The sequence below is a fragment of the Rattus norvegicus genome, chromosome 2 (assembly GCF_036323735.1).
Source record: "Rattus norvegicus strain BN/NHsdMcwi chromosome 2, GRCr8, whole genome shotgun sequence".
NCBI lineage: Eukaryota > Metazoa > Chordata > Mammalia > Rodentia > Muridae > Rattus > Rattus norvegicus.
Window position 1 is genome coordinate 152,807,254 of NC_086020.1, and position 25,969 is coordinate 152,833,222.

The window sequence follows — 25,969 nt, forward strand, 5'->3', positions numbered from 1 at the left end:
GGCTAGAGAAGGGCATCAGGTGCTTTCTTTGATCACTCTGCCTTTTCCCTTTGTTAGGTGTCTCTGTGTGAGTCTAAAGCTTACATTTACTAATTTATCCTGCTAGGCTTGCATCCACTGAACCTCAGATTCTCTCTCCTTTCTCTGCTTCACCCATTCCTGAGGTTCCAGGTGTGTGAAACCCCATGATCGGTTTGTTACATGGATTCTGGGATGCAAAAATCAGGTCCTGTGATTGCACAGTTTACAGAGCAAGCATCTTAACCACTGAGCCATCTCTCCAGCACCTGTCAAGAATGTTTAATGGCTGAGCATCTCTCTAGGGATTATGAAATTCAGTGAATGGATCTGGCTCTGCCTCCAGTATTTTTATATGAACTTAGTGCACTGCAGATACTCAATTAGAAGTGGGAATGATGGTACCAGTGACAGGAAGAACCACAATTACCAGTGGGCTGAATATTGTGTGGAGTGTAGGAATTTTATCTAGTTAAGTGTCATCGGTCATGTGTGGTAAGTAAAATTACTGACATAACATGTGAGGAGCCAGACTTCTCCATTTTTTTGAGACAGCTCATGATTTAATAGTTTGAATTTTGTCTCACATAGAGAAAGAAATGAGGTAAATTTATCATAATTAACTGAACAGTCTTTTCCAGGTTGTTGCCAGCAAGTCAGAATGTGTACTCTTGCCGGGACCACATTGTGTTTTCTCAAAGATTTTCTACTTAAATTTCAAATCATTTAAGGGCATCTTGTGGCTTGTGCAAAAGGTCTGTATAAAAATTCTGCCTCTGATTCAGAGAGGCAAAGGACAGGCCAGTGCTGTGTGCAGATGTGATATAAGGGACAAGCATAGCCTCACAGAGTGACAAGTCAGTTATCTGCAAAGAGCTTCCTCATGGACCCACAAATAACCAGGTGAAGTTTAAGACACTCATCTTATAGGCCTTTTATAATGCTGTCAGTTTCGTGGGTGAAAGATACGGCAACTCACAGTACAGTGGGCCCTGGGTAGGTTTCTGTTTTCTGATACAAGCAGCATGGTCCATCGTCACACAGCAAAGAATAAGCCTGGAGAATTATTCAGGAGCACAGACAACCTCTCCGACATTGCACGATGTAAAATTACACGCGGTGTAACTTGGGCAGAAAGTAAAGTCACCATCCAGTGACATCCTTGTTTTAGTTTTTAATCCAAAAGGGCCTTGTGTGACTTTTCTTTCATTGTTATAATTTTAATCTGGGTTTATTTTTGTAGATATTCTTTGTTAGAATAAGGGTATTGCTAATTACTAATTGGAGCCTGGAAAAAGCTAGAGTTTCACATTTTGAATTTAGGTCTTTGTCTCACTTTCTGTGTGTTTTGATACGGATGATTATTTCAGCAAATGAGTAGTCTACTTTTCTGTCGCAAAGATTCCCACCACATGGTTGACTGGGTTTGTCTTTGCCCTCTCCACTCTATTACGGGATGGTTTTCATTTTTGTTTTTCTCTTTTTGCAGCACTGCTATGTGGCAAGAATTGCTATGACTTCACAGGCAAGTTCTCCTTCTTGTCTGACTCACTTTATCTGACTCGATATTTTAAAATCAGTTGGCCACATTTCACCAAATGGTCCATCAGTATTTCATTAAAATTTCACTAAACTCATTGAAACGCTATCTTTGCTGCACCAATGTTTCCCATCCATGAAGATGGTATAGCAACCCACATCTTCGGGCCTTATTCAACTACTTTCAAAATAATTTATAATTTTATTATCAAAAGTTATTTATATCGTTTTCTAGAAGTTGTATATAATATTTTTCATTCCTGTATGATTGTATAATGAGTATTGTAATTTTTGGGGGGCATCTAGGATATGCTCTCCAGTGCCATAATAAATAGAAATGATACAGTAGCATCTTTGTTTCTTTCCTGGACTTAGAGACATTCACTGTCAAATGGACAAAAATCCTCTTAATTAAGGTAAGGAAGTTCTCAAAATTTTCTAGTTTGATTTGTTATAATTTTATAAGATATGTTTACTATTAACACGATCTCTTCCTACTCAGGTTTTACTATTGGGCAATTCAAATAGGAAACTATTTTGTATTCCTGGGACAAATCCACTGGGTCACTATGCACTTTATAAAATGGGTTAGCAACAGTTCCTCAGTCACAGAATACATGGAGGAACAATATGAGTCAATTAGTAAGCTCTAGTCTGCACTCAGTAAATGTTACCTCGTTTCCTCCAAGCGTCGCTAGAGTGTTTTCCTAATGTGTTCATTCCTGCTGTGAACAGCTATATCCATGACTAAGATGACGGTGTATTTTCTTTTCTGATAATGCCCTTTCTCTGGTGTTGGTTTGTGGATATACCAGACTTGCAGAATTAGATGGAACATATACTTCCTTTCAACTATCTTGAAAATTAGGGTAAGGTTCTAATTCATTGTATTATTTGTTAACATGTTCCAACAGAGCTGTTTGACAGGGTTTTTCCTGGTGGCTGAATTAGAGGCAACAGTGTAACAGACTTGCTGCCACTCAAGTTTGCTCACCCTTAGCACCCAATCCTTGAACACTCTGTACTTTTAATTCTTCTTCCAAAAAGAGGGTTTTCTTTTCTTTTCTTTCTTTCTTTCTTTCTTTTTTTACAATTCTCCTTCTTACTGTGAGAATTCATAGAATAGGAATCAGATAAGTGGAATCTAAGCAATTTGTGTAAAATAAAGTTTACACTTAGATTTAAGATAAACTCTACCTACCTATGCGGTAATAGTTGCAAAGCTTGGCTTGGAATTTTTCAAACATTTTCCTTTAGGTATAAATACATACTCCCATTTCTTATGATTTCTCACAACTGAATTATAAATATATGAGGAATTTGATTTGTAAAAATAACAGAGTTTTGAACAATAGAATCAATGAAGCATTATGAGTCAAATCTAAGCAAGGGTGAACAGCACCAGCAACCGAGGCCCTGAACCTCATATGCTCATATGTGTTGAAGGCAAGAGTGGCATTGTCCAAGAAATTTGTAATTGATAAAGGCCTTGGAATAATTGCAGACACATTGGACTGAATCCCGTGGTGGAGAAAACATCAGATACTTAAAAGTGGAAGTGCCGTGTGAAGCTTAAAAGATCGACTTAAAACCCAGAATACAGGAGAGATTGCTGAATATATAAAATAGCGTGTGTGTGTGTGTGTGTGTGTGTGTGTGTGTGTGTGTGTGTGTGTGTGTGTGTGTGTGTTAAAGAAAACCTTTGGAGACAGTAGCGGAAGATGAGATCAGTAGAAATTAAAGATGTGATTGTGTGGATGGTGGGTGCATTAAGCTTCTAAACAGGGAGCGCATCCATGTATGCTCTTACAGAGACAGAGCTTAGATATTATGAACTAGCCACGGCATAGTGTGCTGACAAGAAAACCAGAGAGACTTCAAGAGGTCAGCCCACAGGGAAGGGACCAGAGTACATCTTGCAGAGTGACTCAGAATTAGGTCATCTTTGGCTAAGTCTGTGCATTAGAAGGGAACCTGCTTGTTATGACTGGAGAGAAAACAGCTGTGATGAATGATGCTCCATCTTCGAAAGCTCATCACGCCAAAGAGGCCCAAGAGGAAGGCTCTGGCTTAAAGTGAAAGGCCGCAGGGAAAAAACATCTAGGTTATGGTAAGAATCAAATACTCCAGCAAGATGTGGGTTTTCCCAAGAAGCCCTGGCTCTCCTGGCACCGAAGTCACTCAAATATAAGCAGGCTGTCATATTGTTACCATCACCATCTTAGCTAATACTTCTCTAACTGGGTTGTTAGATGAAGGCCATTGTCTGAACACCTCAATTTACACATGAAGAAACCAATGCTCAGAAAAATACAAGCACAGCCAGTATGCAGTGGGGCTGGAATTGCACAGTACATGTGGCTCTGGGATGAAATGGCAGGGTTTAATCCTAGTCAGCTGCTCACATACAAAAGGACGAGGTGGAGATTGGTGGCTTCCACATAGTCCCTGCTCATTCACACAGCTACCTGCACACATGGGATCCACTGCTTCCTAACTCCACACTCACGTGGTTCTGCTGCGGCCCACTGCCATCTCCTTTCTTTTCTGAGGTAGCTCATGATCTCAGCAGACAACTGATATACACTGCCTGATGGCAGTGAGGATGCATCAGTTCAGAAACAGGCTGCCAGAGTTGGGTTGAAAGTGGAAAATGTGATTGGATGTGGACTTTGTGTAATTGGGTGTTCATAACGGTGTGAACTGGACCGTGTAAAGGTCCATGCTATGGGACATAAAATAAAGCAATACATACAACAGAAGGGTAATGAGCCACAGATTTCAGGGTCACCACTGAGGCTCGAGTCAAGTCAATGGGAAATCTGATCTGCTCATGGACCTCCAGTCATGTGCTAACAAAGAGTTGCTCGTCTCCTTTCTCTCCATCTCTTTCTCTTCCCCTATCTTCTTCCTTTTCATTCCTCTCTTCTTCCTACCCTTTTTATCCACTCATTCCTCCTTCTCTTCTTCCCCTCCCCGATTCTCCTTACTTTCTTCTTTTTCCTTTCTCCTTTCTTTGTCTTCATTCTCCCTTGTCCCTCCTTCTCTTCCTCCTCCTGTCTTCTTCCTCTTCTTTATCCTCTCCATCAAGTCACATATATTAAAGTCTTCTCTTACTTAAAGTGTTACTGCTGCCCAGTAAAATGGGATAATAGGATTTCTGCTCAGCAGGTCTCACAGGTAGCGCTGATCTAGTCAGCGCAAATGGATTAACACAATGTTTGGAATGAACGTTGTCTGATTTGATTACCATAATGTTATTGTAAGTGTTGCCATTGAACAGATGGCTACTAACCTTTTCCTGAGAGTAGAAGTCTTGGGGAATGAAGAAGAGGGTACTATGGATCAAAGAAGACAGTCTAATGGTGAGAAGAAACTACAGGTGATGAAGACAGACACATACCAAGGAGCTCATTAAAGCTGCTCACCGGTGGCAAGTATCAGCTGAAGACTTGCAGAGCAAAGAACTCATTTCTCAAAATCCCTTCTGCTCTACAACTCACTTGAGATGTGGGAGGGGATTTATCGTCCCATCAGTCCTCAAAGCCAAAACCCTGGACTACGAGGGCCCAGCCATTCATAGGTCAAGTTACCATTCATTTGATGGCAATTTGCATAATGCTGGATCAAATAAGCCAAATCATTTGTTTATTTCAGATGCTTGCAGTGAATTTAGAGTTTATTTTGTGTTTCAAAGACCTCTTTGTCACTGAAATAACATTTCAAAAGCCCCAAAACCATGAGCTTAGCTCCTGGCAGCTGGGAAAAGAAAATTCATTTTTATATAGAGCTATTGCTCATAAGTCTGCTTCCTATAGTTTTAAGGTGCTTGTTGTGTCAGTAATTTTTATGCAATTTGTTTTCAAAAAATGTTTTCAAGGTGGTGAACATAAAAGCATAATTGTGTTTCTGGACTTGCAGCAAATTTAATCACATGTGAAGTAAAAATTAGCAATTTTACTCTGAGGCCAAAGGAAATTAGGAGCAAAAGCACTAGCTAATATTGTTAACGGCAAATCTTTCCAGTGAGCACGGGTTTGAGTGACATACACCACCATCCGTGGTGCTCAGACATATCTGGGTGTCTGGCAGACAGTGAGCTAGACAGGCCAGAAGTCTAGGGTGACACTGAGGAACCCCTCAGGTATCAGGGACACCTGATACTTGAGCTTCAGGAGGAGAAAACACCTTGGTCCTTGGCAGGCAGTAGGCACCCTGAGGATGGGGTGGTAGCCACTAGTGGGGTAAGGCAGGGTGTGTGGAAAGATGGGGTGGACCAGGGGCTATGGGTGGACAGTTTCTTTTAGATATCAAGGAATGAAAGGGAATGCTTTGTGTTTGTTTTGGTTGTTATTGTTATTGCTGTTGTTGTTGGTGGTGGTGGTAGAAGTGGATGGGTACGTGTGTGTGTGTGTGTGTGTGTGTGTGTGTGTGTGTGTGTGTATTTTGATTTGATTTTCTTTTTCAACCGTGGTGATTGAACCTCTTGCCTTGCTCATCTGGATCCACACATCTCGAAAGAGTACCCTCTATCTTGCTGCAAACACAGTAAAGCAGAGTGACACCTGAAATAAGCAACCTCTTTTGAGCCTGCCTACCAAGGCATAGCACCAGGAGAAAGACGATTGTTTTCCTGCCAGAGGCTGGAAACATGGAACTCCTGGTTGGAGAACTTGTGGCTCCTGAAGTTTTAAGTGAGTAGCTCACGAGGGCAGAGGCTCGTAGGTTAGCATGAATCTCCCATATGGACCCTTCTAGGATTCAGAGTCAGGGGGAGGATGAGACCACAGTGTACTATGCTGGGAGGCCTGGTAAAAAGTTCATAGACTACGGGCTGGCCTGGGCACCCTGGGCACATCCAGGACATTCTTGCAGACTCTAAGAAACCTGGGACTAGGAACACAGGAGCACTCTGCAAGAAGTTGAGCCCATGAGGTCTGAATCAAGAGGCAATCTATGGGTAGCAATACCTGTGAACCTCAGGAATTTTTATCAGTGGACTGGGAATACCTGGATATATATCAAGTCATTTGATATATTATCCTCTGACCTGCACTCCATTTTGTTTTGTTTAAGCAAAACAAGGTTTCAGATAGGTAAAGAATAAAAACAAACAAAAATGTATATTATGTGTGGATTAGTTTGAGCTTTTCTTGATCCAAATGATGTAACAACAAAGATATCCTTTTGTTGGTATTTAATGTACTTATAAATCAATCTCAAGCCCTTTGAGTTAGAGAAGCCATCACATATTTTCCTGTGTATCTTATCTTTGTTTTATTTTGAGACAAGATCTCACTACATAGCTCTGGTTAATCTGGAACTCACTATGTAGAAAAGGTATGCTTTGAACTCACCTGCCTCTGCTTCCCAAGTCTTGGGATTAGAGGCATGTACTACCATGTCTGGCTCTGTGTATTTTACATAACCAAAGACACTTCTTACTTTTGAAAATCAAAGTAAAAGGAACTGGAGATCCTGACAGTAATCATGGGTGACAGGTTCTTTAGACTGAGACCCATAGGACTGGCAGGAAATTCCCTTCGCAGTGAATATCAGTACCTCATTCACCAGGCAAAAGAGAGGCCAAGTCAGATGGCCCAGGAAACATGCTGGCATGGTCACAAGCCAACCAGCAGCAAAGAAAATAAAATCTAACTCTCCCCTTATGTGCTAGGCCTCACTCATAGGCGCCATTAAGCACTTTATTAAATTTCTGTTAAACACATTCCCAGCTCAGTTCTTGCACTGTACCTTGGAGTATGCTCTTTACTATCCCTTCAGTGTGGTCAGCCAGGAGATCGGCCTTGGTGATGGCAGCCAAGGACAGGTAGTTGGACATGTTCCTACACAGCTCCTTGCTGCCTCTGTGGAGGAATTTCACTGCGATGGGTACAGCTAAGACCATCACAGGGGTCCGGTTGTAATTCTGAGGAAATACAAGAAGGCAACAAACAAGCAGCTTATTTTCCGTTCATTATTCATTCACCTCAAAAATATTCGCAGGGCTGCTAGAGCACAGCTGTGAAAACACAGGCCCTGCCCTGGTCACACTGCATGTGCCCCGCTTGGTCTTACAGGAAGACTTGGGGGCAGTTGATAGCATAGGAGGAAGGCATGACCTGTGAGGTGCAAGGTGCTGAGGAGAACACATCCAGCCAGGAAGTGTCAAGAAAGACTTCCAGAGAAATGGATGCCTTAGCTGAGACCGAGGGGATGAGTTGGGGGTAGTTGGGCAATGGTGGGGCAAAGACTGGAGAAGAGCCACTCTGGGGGCACAGAGGTGAGGGAGAACATGGTGCACCTAGGGAACTGTGGGTAACTATGTGTGGTTGTAGTGTGATATGTGGGAAAACTGGCAGAATAGAAAGGCCAGCGGGCGTGAATATACTGGGAAAATGGTGGGTTTGGAACCAATTTCTGAGGGCAACCAGGGATGAAGGCGAGGGACAGATCATCGGGTTTATATTTGTGAAAAACAACCAAAGGAATGCTGACAAGTTTGTTTTTCAGAACCAATCAAGGATGGGTGGATGCATAAAATGTGATATATTTGTGTGTGTTGCTGGGTATTGAACTCAGGACCTCTGGAAGAACAGTCAGTGCTTTTAACCACTGAGCCACCTCTCCAGCAAAATGAAATGATTTTTAACAACATGAATAGAAGTGGAGAGCACTGTAAAATGTAATTAGATAGTTGTGGCAATACAAACACTACATCTTCTCACAAGTGTAGAAGAAGGTGATTTTGCATAAACAGTATGGAAGAGGACTGAATGAGATCAGGTAATGGGTGGGAAAACATTTGTATAGGACAAGTGCAGGTATGTAAAGCTTGGCAGAATACATGATAAAAGTTCAAGGGGAGGAAATGCTGATTTTACATTACAAGTATTGACAGAAACACACTGCACACAGATAAATGGACAGCCATGTGTCAATTAAAAATGCTAAAATTTTAGCTAATGATATTTAAAAGAAAAAAATAAAATAAAACTAAAACCTGAAGGCATCTAGATCTTAAAATAACTCTATTTATTTCATGACTTATTTTACATGTCTCATAGATCCTGTCATTGGCACTTAGTTATACAATTAGGAAAAATTTTAGCTCAATTATATAATTGATGTGTACATATATTCCACTTTCCCTACCACTCAGACTAAGAGCAGAGCTGTATTATATACAGTGTGTTTGGGAACTGCCTTCTATCCTTCTATTATAAATAAGAGGGGCTGCTTTTTTCTGTGTGAAATGTACTTCTCATTCCACCCATAGGTTGTGCTTTCTACTACTTCCAATTCTAGGCTTTGGTCAGTCCTCAATAAACATGATCAACTGAATAATGAACAAATAGCGCTGAGAGATGGCCACTGCCTGTCACCCATGTTAAAACCTGAACACGAGATGTCATGTGCCTGAAATCCCAGCACTGGGAAGGCAGACACAGGGTGATCTTCAGGGCTTGTTGGCTTGTTAATCTTGTCAAATTGGTGAGTTTCATGGTTAGTGAGAGAGTCCTGGCCTCCAAAAATAGGGCATAGCAACAGAGGAAGACACCCAGCATCAACCTCTGGCCTCCACATGCAAGCACACACCGAGATATACAGACACATACAAACATGTACACATGCTTACACCATACCTACAGGAGTGGGAAGTGGATAAGAAGAAAGAAAAAAGAAGACAGTGTGGATTCGTAGTGACGCCTGTCACAAAGAAACAATGTGTTGGGGAGGAGGGCATGTGAGGGAAAACAGACTCTGGATTCCACTCCTGGCTTTGCCTCCCTCTCGCTGGCTCACCACAGAGGCCACCCAACTCCCTAGATCATTTGTAATAGTGACTGTCATCACATTTCCCATCAAGCAGTCTCTGATAAACAGGTCTCACGACAGACACAACATCAACTGACTGGCCCAGGAAGACTTCTCAGGCTGCTAAAGGGCCAATGACCTTGGAGAGAAGGTCACATAATGACTACGCTCCAAACGGGGTGCACACTGAGTAACTGTCTGGGTTTAATCTGCATCAGATTATGGGCATTGAAGGGGAGCCAGGAATGGTGGGCAAGGGAGGTGGGATAGACTGTCCATCAGTAAATGTGAATGTCCTTCTTCCTTAGTAATCAGTTTCTGGTGGGGATAGCCACAAGATTGCACACAGCATTTCCCATCTTCCCTGCTGTCAGACATGGCCAGGTGCAAAACAATGAGATAAGGAAAGCTTAACTGTTCAACTCCTAGGCCACTATTAACGTGATGTGACTTGGCTCTTTAATCATCGTCCTCTTTACATCTAGTTGGAACAAAGAATTGGTAACAGGGACCGAAGCAGTTGTCTATGACCATGAGTTAGAAACTGTGTATGGTTCAGAGAAAAGGGGAGCTTCCACATTAGCTCTAGACTGACATTTTTGAATTGTGTGCTGAGAGATAAAAATGCTCTGTATAGCTTAACTGACTGACCTTTGTTACAGCAGGTGAGCCTGCATCCTGACTAGAGCTGTGTTAATCCAGAACCATTTTCATTCATGAAGTGCCCTCAGTAGCTTAAAGGGAAAGTTACATCCTTAGTCAGTATGGAATTTAGAATTTCATTTTAGCACAAGCCCTATAATAAAGATCAAAGAAGGAACACGAGGCCAAGACTGCCACACTGCTACGGTGACTCTGAGCAGCGTTGTGACATCTTAGACATGGGGCAGTTAGATCAAAGAGGATACTAAATAGGAGAAGACAGTGTCTTGACCCTTATACCAACCAAAGTAAAAATAAATTCCAGGCAAACTGCACATCTAACAGTAAAACACAAAATAACAGTGCGTAAGGAACATGGTCGGTGTCCCCAGTGGCTTTGGGTCAGGGAACAGCTCCTTAAATTTAACTAAAATATTACCATAGAAAAGGAAATGTAAACTGGATAAAAATAAGGACTTCTAATCCAGCAATATTCTAAGGAATGAAAAGATAATCCAAGGGACATATAATATGTGTGATCCATTTATTCAACAAAGGTCTAGCCATAACAGGAATATATACATATAAACTTCAGTCAATCAAAAAGGCACAGAGCCAAAGGAGAACACAAAGGATTTGAACAGATGCTTCCCAAGTAAGGTTGCAGAAATTGACTGAACACATGAGAACTTGCTCACTTTCATTCGATTAATTTTGATCTGGGACTTTGTACAAAGCCTCGCTTACTGAGGTCTCATCAAGACATGAGTTCCTCTGGGAAAAGAGGCCCAGGCCTACATGTTCCCTTTTTAGGTAGTTTTTAAGTGATGAGTACAAGGTTGAATATTCTGTGCATATCCACACATATAAGTGACCATGACATGAAGTGGTGGGTCCAAGTCAGCCAACAGTACCATAATGGCAGTGTCAATGCCAGTGCCAGTGCCAGGAGGAAGTAAAGGAAATGTTACGGGGTAGCCGAGACACTCAGGTTAGTGAGTTGGGGGTCATTATTTTGGAGCACTCCTATCTTGGTATTGAGTCCAAAACACTCCCTAAAGTCACAGGAAATGTTTTTGCTGTGGTTTTTCTTGCACCTCAGATCTCAGCTGAACAGTCTGCTTTCTTCTCTCTCTCTCTCTCTCTCTCTCTCTCTCTCTCTCTCTCTCTCTCTCTCTCTCTCTCTCTCTCTCTCTCGTTGAGAGTCTTCATTAATTCCTTAGAGGAGCTTTCCAGTTCTTTTAATGACAACATTTCCACCTTGGTCTCAAAAAGTGTTAAGTGACTCAGCCTAACAGAGAAAGGAAAGGAGGAGAGAGAGAGAGAGAGAGAGAGAGAGAGAGAGAGAGAGAGAGAGAGAGAGAGAGAACATTCCCCTGATCCAAATGATGCTTCAAGAATAAGCATTTCACTGAATTTAATTAGGGATTCTTTGGAAGAGATTCATGATGGTGATTTTCCTGCTGGATTCAAGGTACTAAGAGTTTATGGGTGCCGCTATCATGTGACTTCAGCAGGCAGAAGAGAGCCTAACTGAAACTTGAAGAAACATGAGGTTGGCAAGGCAAGCTGGGAGAAATGAGGTTCTGTTAACCTCATTTGAGCTCCATGATATAGGGTGTGTGCCTAACCCTTCTCTATGGCTAAAATTCTCTAAACAAACTAATTAAATATCTTTTGCTTAAACATTTATGTTTTCCTAGTTATCAGAAACAAACAAACAAAATGTCTGACACAATCTAACTAAGTCCTGTATTCCATCGATTTTCTTTTTTTTTTTTTTTAATTAACTTGAGTATTTCTTATATACATTTCGAGTGTTATTCCCTATCCCGGTTTCCGGGCAAACAACCCCTCCCCCCTCCCCTTCCTTATGGGTGTTCCCCTCCCAACCCTCCCCACATTGCCACCTCCCCCCCACAGTCTAGTTCACTGGGGGTTCAGTCTTAGCAGGACCCAGGGCTTCCCCTTCCACTGGTGCTCTTACTAGGATATTCATTGCTACCTATGGGGTCAGAGTCCAGGGTCAGTCCATGTATAGTCTTTAGGTAGTGGCTTAGTCCCTGGAAGCTCTGGTTGCTTGGCATTGTTGTACTTTTGGGGTCTCGAGCCCCTTCAAGCTCTTCCAGTTCTTTCCATCGATTTTCTAGATAGACACTGAGGTCCATCCATTGCCTGCTTTGAGACTTCTCAGACGGCTTATCTGAGTATCTTGGTCTGCTTTCTCTCCTCTTCCAGTAAGCACATGTGGGCCTGACTGTTGATGTGGGAGGTTATGAGGCCTCCCTGGAAGATAAGCGTCTTCTCTCTCCTAGGCCTGGCACTCATCCTGCTTGGATCTTCTGCGGCTAACTCACACCTAAGGAATTCTAGGAGGTTAACTCATAATAGTGAAACCAAGAGACTTATGTGCAGTGGGAGACTCTCTTTGGTCAGATCAGAACATCCTTCTCACGCTATCAAGGTACCAAGAAACCAGGCAGGAAACTGGAGTCTTCACTCGTCAGCTCAGAGAGATACTGAGGTATATTCCATCATCAGCATGGCAGAACCTGCTTAAAGGAACACACGTATTCACAACCGAGTCTCCATCTGTGATGATAGAACACGCTATCCAACAATCTCGGTTTCTGATACCTCCTCCGAGTAACACGAGTACATGTGAGTGTTGGCACACTCCTTGAGTACATGTGTCGTGTCAGCACACTCGTCATGTGTTCAGCAAAGTTAATTCATTGTTTTTCGCTTGTCTCAATTACTCTAGGTTGCTGCTTCTTTGGATTCACACTCAAGTTACTTCTACTAGAGTCCTGGATTCTACCCCAAGCCTCAGCTGCCTCCGAGGCTATATTTATAGCCTAATTACATGGGGGCATCTGACGATTAAACTTCCAACGGGAACTCACTACCTAGACCATGCTGGCCCCAAACTCACAGAGATTTGCCTGTTTCTGGATCCTCAGTGCTGGGATTAAAGGTATGTACCATGGTCTTAAGTATGTTTATCTGTAATTTGCAAAACCAAAGGCAGTGATCTCAGGGAGTGGGTCTTGCTAACCGTAAGCACAGACAAATGCAGAGAGGGATTGGACTGATGGAAATCATTAGACCCTGTTTTAAACTCTGGAGTGAGCTAGCCCTTGGCAGCAGCAATGAAAAAAAGAGGCCTTCTTAACCAATCAGATTGCATTCTTTTTATAATGCCTCTGAAGCAGGATCCAGTACAAAAACAGAAGATTCTCCCCTCATGTGTATAATGTCATCACTACAAAGCAAAAAGAAAATAAACTTCAGTGCACTCAATTTTTGTGCCTTCTCCCCACACATATAATTTGGAAATCTCTCAAATGAAACAAAAAAAGTCAAACATTAGGCAAAAGAGCAAACAGTTCATGTAAGTCCTCAGAAATCACCAACAAAAAGGCACTCCGTCTCAAAACTATGTCTAGACAGCCCCTCCCATATCAAAAGCCACAAGCGCTTCTGATGACAGACAGCAGGGTGTGTATAAGGGTCTGGGGGCCAGGATGACACTGGTAAAGAAGAATCCCATGGACCTAACAGATAACAAACAACTTCTGCTATGCAGTGGCTGGGCTTCATTTCAAAGGCATCCGATACAGCAGATCCGGGCACAGCAAGTCATTTTATCTTTAGAGTTATTTGGATCACAGAGTTGCTAATGGGGTACAGGCAGAGAAAAGTCCTATGGTCACCATTCTCCAACAAGTAAGCCACTTCACCAGCAACTGATAACGCCACAGCCCATGACAGAGTTTGGCCCTCAGCATCAATGTAAGCAGGCTGGTGGGAATGCTACTTTGCACGTGCAGAGCTCGGGGAACAGACGGAGGCCACTGCATTGTAGAAATGAACATACTCCTGCGAGCTACCACAGCTCGCCGTGGATGGGAAACAACGGGGCCTTGTTCCATGAGGCCTAGGGTTCCACTTCTCAGCTTGACTGGCACCATTTGAGCTCTTGGTGGAGACTTTCCTTTTGAAAGTGCACTTCGGGAACCTTTGCCAGTATTTTAAAATTGAAAAGAATAGAGCCACACAGAAGAGATACAGATCCAGGGCCATAGCACCTTTGCACTCAGGTGCTGAATTCAGCTGGAGCCATAGAAAAACAACAGTCTCAAGAGATGCTCAACCTCATTCATTAAAATAGAGCTCCCGGGACATTCACCCAGCCCCATCAAGCAGACGGACAGACGGCTTGATTCCTACTAGTACAGCCATGTGGAAATCTTATCGACACATTCAGCTGGTTTTCCCAGTGGGTTTTCTGATAGGTGAGAAGAGAGAGGGTCTGTGGGTTGTCCCATCTGTTACATTTCATCCTCCTGTCCAAGGACGGCGTCCAAAAGCCCACTGGACAGAAATATGGTTGTTCAGGAAGCCACGGAATAGTTACTGCTTCTGAGCTCATACTTCACTTCATTCAGTAACCATCACTCGAGTGTACCTACTGCTTGCCAAGGGGTATTTTAGGTCCTGGGACTAGCTCAGTGATAAAACAAAACAAAACAAAAGAACAGCAGCAGCAGCAGCAGCAGCAGCAGCAGCAGCAGCAGCAACAACAACAACAACAACAACAACAATGCAAAACAATTTGGGGAGGGAAGACACACACAAACAACGACCAATGTAATTATGGGATAGTTTGTTGTCAAGAGTTAAATGCTGGGTGGGCTCATGGTGATGATGCACTTGCCACACAAGTATAAGGACCCTGGTTAGGGTTCCCAAAACACACATGAAAGCTGGGTAGGTGTGGTAGCCTGCCTACTATCCTGGAACTTGGAGGTGGAGAGAAGGGCAAGCTGGTTAGCTCTGGTTTCGTCAGGAGATCCTGACTCAGTAACTAAAGTGAAGAGAAATAGAGGAAGACACCCAGTGTCAACCACTGGCTTCCACACGCACACCTAACACACACAGGCCAAATAATAACAGAGAGCGATGTGTGGTATCGTCTCCCGCAGATGATAATATCAACTGGGGCTAATGATCACATGATGTTTCCCATATCCAGAACAGTTTTTTATTTATTTAGCATCTGGTTATTTACTCATTAAAACAAACCCACAAGGCAATTACTTCTATAATCTGCACTTTATAGATGAGGCAATAAAAGCACACAAGTGTTAATTTGCCCAAGATCACCCTATAGGTAAATTCATGACAGAAAGAGGATTGCTTGTTGAGTAAAGTTTTTGCTTTATAAAACCAGCCTCCCCAGTAAGAATTCTGAAGGAAACACTCTGAGCCACCCTAGGTCCCTTGGACTCAAAGCTGTCACACAGTCTTGAGTGGGGAAGCCTGCACGAGCAGTGTGTGCACAATCAAGCAGGCTAGTTCTTTTAGAATGCAGAAAAATATGTATTTCCTAGTTTGTGGGTTACTTCTGGTCCCTTTTGTACCCATTGACAGCCATCATGGATTATTTCATTCACTGGCCCTCCCCCAGTGGGAGCTGAGCTGAGACAGCAGATAATGCAAAGATGATTAACATAGGACCCCAGGTCTTCTAAGCAAGGGAGTTGGGAAAGAGTGATTTTGCTGCCTCATAAATGAGGTTTTTAAAAATAGGCACTGGCTCCCGACTTCTGCTAACTCTCTGGAGTTAACATTCTAGTACATTGACTTTGCCAAATATACTGGGCCACATTTTCATCCTCAGCTGCCCCCTCCAAGTGTGTCTTGGAAAGCAGTATGTCTCGTGTATCTTTCCTTTCATGGTTTTTCTAGGAAATGGGTAATGACTGAATCCACATAGCAACTTGGAAGCCTCCGGTACATTGTGGTTTGAGTCAGGAGTTCTACTTCCATGTCTATACTACATATGGAAAACTTTTGGACTTTCCTTATGTGCACTCACCAGTCTGCAGTAGAAGACTTAATATTTTTGTGTCCTACCTGGAGTAACTGGATACCTGTTTCTATTGGCCTACAAGACTGTGCATTTATTTGCAGGTTACAGACCACTATGCCTACCGATCACTGATTGAACTGCAATTGCCACAGGCAAGCCCTTCGTGTGCCATGTCACCTTGATGTCTCACAGTTCCAAAGAGTAAGCATTGGTTGTTACCTTTAGTTTACAAAGGGGCAAAGCAGAGACCGAAGGGAAGGAATTTGCTGATTTCTCATCTGTAAAACGGATGCATATTGACAGTACATAGTGAATAGACTTAAACATGAGTTAGTGGGGCTGGGGAGATGGCTCATTAGACAATAGCTCTTGTAGTACAAGCATGAGGGCCTGAGTTCAAACCCCCTAGCATCCACATACAAGTCTGAGTACGGCTAAATGTGCCTGCAATGTTCATCTCCAGACCGTGAGAGACCATCTTGTGAGAAAGTAGAAAGCGGCAGAGGACATCTGCCATCTTCCCTTGGCCTCCCTAAGCATGCTCTCATGCCTGCTATGGTATTATTTTGAATTCTTTACATAGAGCTCACATACAGCAGGGACTTTGTAGGATTTTTCTCAGTTGATTAGTTAGCAACCTGCTGGCTTAGCTACCAGTGGTCTGTGGTGTCTTTTTACAGTACAGAATGAGCACGAAAAGATCGCCTCTGAGTTCAGAGACACCATGTGTCCCCATTAGCTGCCAACTCAGTGTCCAATTGCCCGCTGCTGTGCACCGACTTACTTGTAAGATACAACTCATGATATCGGATGCGATTTTAGCGTGTGGAGTATCTTCGTCTTTCCCTGCAGGTCTCAGGTTGTGCTCCAAGCAGGAATCCCACAGTCCCACCAGGGCCCTGGCGTGCTTTTCAATGGATTCCGTCTCTCTGATGGCTGTTGTAATCCTCGTGATACAGATTTCAACCACTGCCTGGTCATTGTTATTAGTTTGATAATCCTATTTAGGAAAAAAAAAGCCTTTAAGTTAATAAGTACTCTAGAAGGCTGTCCATTAAGGGATGCAGTACTGAGTTGTGTTAGAAATGATGGCATTACTGGGTACTAAGGAGTGAGGCTGTAAAGTCCATTACAGTTGGCCTTCCTCTTGTGGAAGAGGCAGGATATACAGGCAAGCTCCAGTGTCATTAATTAAAAGGAGGTAACAGCTAGTTGGAGGACCTGGATCCCTCGTAGGCACGCAGGTGACTCTTCAGGGCATTTCAGTCTCAAGTCACTTCCGGACAGAAGTTACTTTTTACAGTGATGTTTCAGTTACATGTATGAAAAAATTCAAATTACTCTACAACTTTCCTTATTAGGTTTCTCTCAGAGTCCGGTAGAACACAGTGTTTCATTTCTTTCTTTTTAGCTCAAATAAGTACTAAGCCCAAGTTAGCTTTCACCAACCAAATTTCCCTCCATCTCCTGTCTTTATTACTTCCTGGGTACTTTATCATCTTTATGAAGAAAAAATACGATCCCTTAATATTTCTAAGTGTGAAAAAACAAACATACACAATAAAAATGCTTACTGCTTTGAGTTGGAAAACAGTCTGACTGAAGACCACCATGGGAGTCTCACAGGACTGGAGACTTACAGCATGGGCAAGCATTTGGACGCCTGAACTGGCAGCCAATTGGGAGTCTTCACTACTAACATTATTGTTTACTGTTATAATGGGGTGCAATAAACACCCGTATCTACACTGTGGTCATCTGTATCCCAAATTTCTTTCTCCAGAAGAGTAATTTTCTGAGGCAAAGGACATAAATCATTTTGAGACCCCTAGTACATACTACTAACCTTCCTTCCAGAAATATCTAGCCAATTTAAACTCCTACCATCTGGGTGAAAACATGATCTCTTCATTGTGATTTTGCAAGAACAAAGTATTTTTAATTTTTGCTAATGTGACCAGCGGGAAATGGTATCCCATTACTGTTTGGCTTAGGCACTTCCTTGAACCATGATGCGTATCATCGTGTGTTTATCGGCCATTTGTATTTCCTCCACAGGGAATCGGGCAAACAGCATTCAGTCTGTTTTTTCTTAGCATTTTCATTTTCTGTTTGATCTTCTTTTGGAACAATATTTTTTCCTATTAAGGATATTGAGGAAGCATTTGAGTTATAATTCTGTATCAGCTTCATTATTCCTTTTCAAAATTGCTATTTATTAACAGACCAATGGTTTAGACAGTTGCATCAATCAAGCTTTGGAGTTTCGTGCTTTTCCTTTCTAAAAATAAAAGCTTAAATTATTTACTTTTTTAGATTTAAATTTTTTATAAAGTTTCATTGAGATCTTATGTGTAGAGCTGTTTTTCACCCACATGCATCTAAGCAACACATGAACGCCTGAAAAGGTAAGAGAGGGTATCAGATCCCCTAGGACTGCAGTTGTAGGTGCTTATGATCGGCCACATAGGCTCTGGCACCCAAACCCAACCAAGTCCTTTGGAAGACCAATGGATGCTCTTAACCACTGAGCCACCCAGCTCCAAATGTCTACTAAGCTAAAAGGTAAGGCATAGATATGGTATGAAAGATGTAGCAAACAAGGTTGGCAGTGGAGAGCAGAGCCCCTGGAGCCCCGTTCCTCAACCTCCGGTTAGGTTCTCCAGTGCAAACATGTCCCCAGTGCCTTCTGCTTTACAACGGTGTTCTTAGCAACTCAGAAACCATTCACCTTCTGTGAGAGGGAGTCTTTTAACTGAATTTTAAACATAATTTGCCTTTTAAAAATTTTACTTTTTGTGTGTGTGAATGCTTTGCCTGCATGTGTGTTTGTGCAAAACTTCCATGCCTAGTGTTCCTGGCGGTCTGAGGAGGGAGGGTACTGGATTCTCTGGAGCAATAGTCACAGATGGTTGTGGACCACCGTATGGGTGCTGGGAACTGGACCTGAATCTTTTGGAAGAGTAGGCTCAGTGGTTAAGAGCACTTGTTTCTATTGCAGAGGATCCAAGTTCACTTCTCAGGACTCACATGCTAGCTCACAACCCTTTGTCCCAGGGACGTGATGCCCTTTTCTTAGTTTTGTAGCACCCAAGCATGCATTATGGTGCACATACACACATGCAGGCAAAACACTAGCACACATAAATAATAAAACAAATAATTAAAAAAATCTCCATCAAGGCAAATTTGTGCTGTCAATATACTCATGGGGCCATCCATGAGTGGAGCATGAACATGAGTGACCTACCAGCGGTCATACCCTTAAGGAGAAACTGCCTCTCCCTCTCTCAGGAGCCATGAACTGCATGTACTTCTTCAGCTAGGAGCAGGAGTTTACACACACACACACACACACACACACACACACACACACACACACACACACACACACCCTTCAGGCTGGAACGTTGGCTGGCTTAGTCTTGCACAGGTTTTGTGCAGATGACCACAGCTGCTGTGAGTTCATGAATTCAGGAGCCTGTCATGTCCAGAAGACACTGCTTTACTCATTCTTCCTGGCCTCTGGTTCTTACACTCTTTCCCTCTCTCTTCTTGAGTTTTGTGTGCTATGGGGTCGGGTGATAGGGATCCACCATTTGCAGGCACCTCATGTTTTAAATGAAGTGATATTGTCTGCCCCATTTGTGTCACTGTTTAAAAATATCCAAGAGAACTAGATTAGGCATGGGACAAGAGTGGACTGTCAAATAGATGTTTGGAAAAAGAGATGATCTCACTTGAAATTATCTGGAGAGATAGCTAAGTTAATAGGAACACTAACTAATAATAAAGGTACTCCAGAAGGGATTGGGAATAAAAGGTAAATGAAAGGCTTAGGAACTTGGTAAGAAATTCTAGTGAGGAGTTCATGACAAAGCATGAAGCACAATGTTAGTCAGGAGTGTGCTGGTAGATAGGTAGGGAAAATGGTCATACACTGGGGACTAGGATCCAGGAAGGGCTGACTATTTTGTAAGTAACTCTGGGGGAAGCATTGAGGCTTGCCTGACAAATGTTCTGATTGTACAAAGCTTAAAGTGATGACTGAATACAGAATAATGAGGTGAGGTGTAAGGGACAGCTTTCTTTGCACATGGACCTAAACACAAGAATGTGCTTGCAATGGTTTAAATGTAATATAAGTGGCTTAAAATATAACCTGGCTATTAGATATGACCCACCCAAAGTCTTAGATGATCCCAGGAGAGATGTGGAAAATGTGTGCTATTGCTATTAGAATGGTATTTTAGAAACAGAACACTTCATTTGATGAACACTAGCAATGATCTATTACAATAAGAAACTAAGATGATTCCAAACAAGGGGAACCAGAATGTTGAGAATGTTGAAAATACAATGAGGTCTTCTCAGAAGACTTACATATAGGACTTCTCTTTAGGGATGAAATAAATGAAGTGTACTTGTTTGAGTGAGATTAGCTAGCTCAGGAGCCACAACAGAGACACAATCTGTAAGAGACTGTACCAGTGAGCTGGATGGTTTTCAGCAAGTAAGGCTTGATTCTGACAGTAATAGGGCAGGTTAGAATATAATCAATAGTAATATTTCCTCTCTAAAAGCCAGAGCAGAGACTTGAGAACTATGTGAGACTCAAAAATTCTGAAACATAAGTTATCATTTTTATAATTGATAAATTATTGCTATAATTTATATTTCTATCACTCCAGTAGCACAATTTGTATAGCTTTCTCCATATACTGACAAATTGAGTTTTGCTGACCACAGAGTTAAGGGTTTTATGCAGGATGTCAGGTGGTACAACCTTTCCTTGACACAAACACCTTCCTTATCATGGGAAAACCCATAGATAAGAAGAATATTAAGCTGAAAAAAAAAAAAAAAGAAGAAGCCATGGGTCAGACCTAACAATGTTTTTTAAAGGTTTGAAGTTTTTCTCATAGGAATTGAGAGTGCATTTAATAGTTGAAAACAAAGACTAGAAAAGAATGAGTAAAAAGTTTGAATAGCAAAATTTCTTCTTGGTAAAAGGAGGAACACAGTATCTTTTAGTTTCTTTTCCTGTTGCTGTAATCAATGCTCTGACAAAAGCAACTTAAGGGAGAAAGGGTTTATCTGGTCTTAAATTCCGGGGTCCTGTTAGCTGTGGTTGAGAAGTTCTGGTAGAAGGAACTTAAAGTAGTTTTGTCTAGTTATATCCAGCATTAGCAAAGAACAAGAGCTTTGTGTTCTGCTAGCTTCCTGCTTTTTATGTTGTCCACAACCGAAACCTAGGGAATGGGTCAACTATTATTAGGGTGGATCATTCCCACTTCAACTAATCTAATCAAGGCAGTTCCTTACAGGCATATTCAACAATGAACCTAATCTATAACCCACATGTTCTTGGAGGTTTGTCTCCTAGAGGATTTCAGATCCTGTCAAGATGATAATCAACACCAGTCATCGAGCATGGTAACTGTTTTGACTACCAACAGTTGTTAGAAGAGCTGTGTCTTTGTCAAGATTCTTGAATCATAACCAAGTGTTGATAGGCATAGAAAGATGCTGCTGCTTCTGCTGCTGCTGCTGCTGCTGCTGCTGCTGCTGGTGGTGGTGGTGGTGGTGGTAATAAACAGGTCACAAACCTGAACGCAAAGCTGAAATACCTGGTCGCAGAAGTGGCAGTGGGCAGACAGACACAATTTTAGAGAGAGTTGGACGGCCTCCTTGGGCTGCTAACAACAGGATAAGTCCCTCCCTGCTGGTGTCTTCCTCAGCATTACTGACAGGCTAAGTTCTAATTGTTAAGCTTGGATCAAGGGTCCCACTCTTTCCTATCCTACTATTGGTAGCGGAGTGGGGAGCAATTCATGGTAGCAACCTTGCTGAAGGCCCCAGGGAAGATGGGGTCGGACAGTTAAGAGAGATTTAGGAGAGGGGAAACGTGTAAAAACAGCTTTCCCAGACTCACTGTTTGGCAAGTAGAAGTAGACCATTTGTTGGGAGTCCTAGAGAAGAGACTGGTGCTGGGAAGGTGTTGGAAAAGGCAGCTCAGAAAAAAACTTCTCTTTCTGTTCTTAAAGATTTGAAAATAAGAATTGATCACTTTAAAAACCTGGGTCATCGGGAAAGGGAGACCTGGACCAAGTTTAATATACCTAATAGGCAAGTCAGCCAGGTAGGCACAGTGGACTAAGTTAAAGGAAGGGGAGGAGGAGCTGGCACCAGTCCTCCCACACCTAACACACTTAAATGATAACTCGCCCGTCTTCCCTGCACTGTGGATAGGTGGAGGAAACGCAATGCGGTGGAAGTTAGTAGAAAGGAGGTGTGAACCCTTGGCTAGGTGCTGTGCTGAGTGAAGGACTGAGTGCTACTGCTCCCTCCGCACTGCTGCTAGACTCAAGCAGCGACCTCACGGAGGACATATACCAGGACTCACCAGTCCTAAAGTCCTTCATCTGACATCTGTGAGGCTGGCTGAAGAAAACAAAGGAAATCACAGGCTACTAGTGACCTCTGGTGGAAATGGCTTTCTAGTGACCTCTGGTGGAAGCTGCCTTTTGACACCTTAGCTACTCTGAGTAGGTTTGGTTTCCTAGGAAGATAAATAGCAACAGCATATTCAGCTGGTTAATTTCCAGACTAGTGAATGAGGAACCTGTTAGATATAGTACCCAGAGAGCGAAAACCTAGCAGAATTCTTTATGTTTTGATTCAAAATAAGTTGATTAATGGTCTGGAAAAAGAAATATGAACAAGGAACTGCTGTCAAAGAGAAGACACTTCCTGCATCAATAGAGTGTTAGAGCGATGGCCTTTTTGGCCAGTGGGGAACTGGTTCATTAAGAGTGGAGAGCAAACGGACATGATGACAGGCATGTGAAACAGCCTCGTGGTGTTCTGGTATTCCTGTTAAAGGTCTTATTATGGAAGGGGCTGTTTCCCCTGAAATCTGAGCACACGTCAATGTCCCGAGGCCCACAACCCCCCCCTCCCAATGAGTGTCTGTGCTAAGTGCTGGCAAACAGTATTGAGTTGTGAAGATGTGGATGTGGCAGGCGCTTAGTGGTCTAGGTCTTTGAAGTGGGACTAATCTCCAAGAAGGTCCAAGCCCAACCCAGAAGGTCAACATCAAGCCGCACTGGGCACTGCTCATCTCTCTGCTTTGCGATGTGTTTTCAGAATATATAATTTTGACACGGAGAGAAAACAAAGGCGGGGGAGACCTGATTGGAGTCTTAAACGCATGTGCTCATATTTGGGGCTAATGGTGGAGTTAAATTAAATGGAGACTGGAGGGTAGAAAATGAAGCAAAGACAAGAGTTTTAAAGAGAGTGAGACGATGCATAAGTAAACAGAATCAGCATCGTCAAGCCCTGGGCAACTGTCATTTCTGGCAGCAGCGCTCTGGCAGTCCGTGTCTCATCTTACCCGTGTGGCAGAGGTGTCACCTGCCTTCTTTCATTATTCAGCCTCCACCACACACCCTGCCTTGTTTGCTGATGCTGTTGTGCAGCTTGGCAGGTCTGCTTTTCCTAAATTTGTTACACCTCTCTTCTCCGTGTCATTTCAAGGGTGTAAAAATAGTCCCTAAAGAATCCATTTGTGAGAAATCCACTCTAGTTTGAGATTTCCAGCATTCAGGTCTCCATGAACGGGCAAAAGCCGGCCTAAGATAACTGTTTTCTAGCGTGCTCAGTGTTATTATTTTGAAGATACCAATTAAACCACATACTATGTTTATCACTGACCCTTCCCCTTTACCGTTCCCTGGGAGACACATGGTTTTTGGTCTGAGATTGGCCACTTGAGAGGTCTATTCTACAAACCAATTTACTTACCAAAGATGAGCTAATTACTTTAATCTGCTCCAAAGCTTCTGTCAGGCTGTCTTCTATCTCAGCGTCATCTAAAGAGAAGAGGTCCCCAGCTCTTGAAAGATCTTTTTGTCCCAAAACCAATCTGAAAAGTTGGTGCATTGTGAGTTGGATCAGTTGGCTTTCTGTAGCTCCGGGGCCATGCTCTGTTATCCAGGGTTAGAGATAGAAAACCATGTAGCAGTTGGTACACTTATATTCCATGAAGAGCCATAGTTCTTCAGGCCCTAAGGTCTCCTTTGGCAGTCTCTGTAATAGAAACAAAGGACAGAATAGGAACAGTGAAGGAATGGAGGTGGGACATCTCTATCTCTGTCTCTGCATATATATATATATATATATATATATACATACATATACAGAGAGTTACTCTTGGTTGGTAGTATTTGAATGAGTTCTTTATTTTTCATATCAGAACATTCTTTTCTTTAAGAAATTATCAGATCTCTGAATTTAATTTGAAGCTTTGAACAAGCAACGTAAGACTCACACATCTTCTCCTGCTATGTCCTTCACACCTCACACCCTGTTTTTCTCCATGAGGCAGGTAAAGAAGCAACAAACAACTCTGTCACTTGCTAGATCCTCTGCAAACATACCCCATAGCAGCTGAGCTGCAGCGGTAAGGAAAAGGCCAGCGTAGGAGACACCGTCTGGTACTCATGCCTCTAGAACCTGATGTAGGAACCAGTTCACTAGCTCTCTTGGCTGCATGTCTCGGCTTTCCTGAAAACAGAAATGCCTTCTTACTTCAGTCTCCAAGGTTATCTACTTACTTTAATCCTGTGTACTCTCTAATGAAATGGCAACGAGATAAAGAGCTCTGCCTTGGTATGTGGGTTAGGAAGAACTCTATTAAAATTCAACTTGGAATGGTGACACTGCACACGATAGTATTGCAGTGCAGGCTAAACAGGCAGGTCTTTGGGACTGTGTATCCTCCCTTTATTACTTCAGCCAGAATGATACAATTTCACTAACTTCTCCACTATGGAGCAATCTGTAGAGAACAGAGTGAGGAGACAGGTTGGGTACTTGGCTGTTCTCTTCAGTTCCCTTCTGGGGCTAATGAAATTATAGATTGTTTGCATTAGTAGATATGTTAGCTTCATTTAACAGCCAGAGATGATCAATGACTTCCCTAAGGTCCCATAGTCATTATTGTGGGGCTAGTCTCCTGCTTTTAGGTGAGTGGGCTTTCCACCACAGTTTACGGTGAAGTGGAGTCTCTTCATGCGTGCAAGTAATTTGTGATGCAGTCACTTTCTCAGAGAGTAGGAGCCCAGTGTGAGTTACTTAACAAGAGCAGTGGATGATTTTCGACCATCATTTCCGTGTGAATGAGCTCCTTGGGATGAAAGTGAAAAGAAAGAGGGCACTGTGGTCCCTTGGACAGTCCCAGATTGCCCTTGTGAGCTACTGCTGTGGGGCCATCTTTCTATGCTGAATCAGTCTTAAAAGTTCCAAGATACTCTCTATTCACTGTGGGATCTGAACATGAGCCAAATCTGTCACAGGATATTCAAGTCAATCTATCTGTGGTATGTCAACTACTCATGGGCTATTTTAAAAAACGATTTCAAGGGCATTATTGTCTGTTGATTGTACCATTTTTTTTATACTGCCTTCCAGTTTTAGAAAGATAAGTTCCACTCTGGCCAGGGAAGCAGGTAGGCTAACTTCAAATCCTTGACTCTCCTTCTGCTCCTTCAAATCTAGTCCCCCAGCCTCATCCACAGTCCTGCAACCTGCTGCAGCTTTTCTTCCATTCTGCACCCATCTCCTGTGGATACCATAGACCTTTCCTTTCTAATCTACCTCCCTTGAACTATTTGCTTGGTCCCAGCCACCAACTTCAGAAGGCACTCCTGGAAACCCACAGGACACTCTTCCTAGGGAGATAAGAAGGTGAACTTCATCTTTTCCTTGATTCCTCCAAGTCTCATCCCCCAGTCTCACCCCCAGCTCTATAGCAGACCTTCTGCTATAGCCTCCCCTCATTCTCTACCCCCAATACCCAGAGGACTAACTAAACAGATGCTTGTGGAATGGCGTGTGACCCCACCCCACCCCAAGCCCACCACCAACTCATTTCCATTCTGAAGTGTCACCTCTCAACATCCAGGAACACATTTTACCTGGAATCCCCAGTGGCCACAACTATCAAGACCCAAGAATATTTCCCTACCAGGCAACACAAAACCACCAGAGTCTCCTAAAACCTAAGAG

At 42.7% G+C, this 25,969-nt stretch overlaps 1 protein-coding gene across 7 annotated transcripts in view; it reads right to left on the reverse strand.

The window, feature by feature from the left end:
* The window catches only part of Veph1 (ventricular zone expressed PH domain-containing 1), a 254,919-nt gene that overhangs the window by 214,606 nt on the left and 14,344 nt on the right, over window positions 1-25,969 (reverse strand). For 6 of the 7 annotated variants that reach the window (XM_008761051.4, XM_039102624.2, XM_039102623.2 and 3 more), the window contains 3 exons: window positions 23,705-23,989; window positions 16,680-16,895; window positions 7,312-7,486 (listed from right to left, as the gene is read on the reverse strand). In XM_008761051.4, coding sequence (XP_008759273.1) covers window positions 7,312-7,486; window positions 16,680-16,895; window positions 23,705-23,842 — 529 coding nt within the window. In that variant the 5' untranslated portion in view covers window positions 23,843-23,989. Of the gene's footprint in view, window positions 1-7,311; window positions 7,487-16,679; window positions 16,896-23,704; window positions 23,990-25,969 lie in introns of those variants that run through there. The other variant, XM_039102626.2, reaches the window with a different exon arrangement.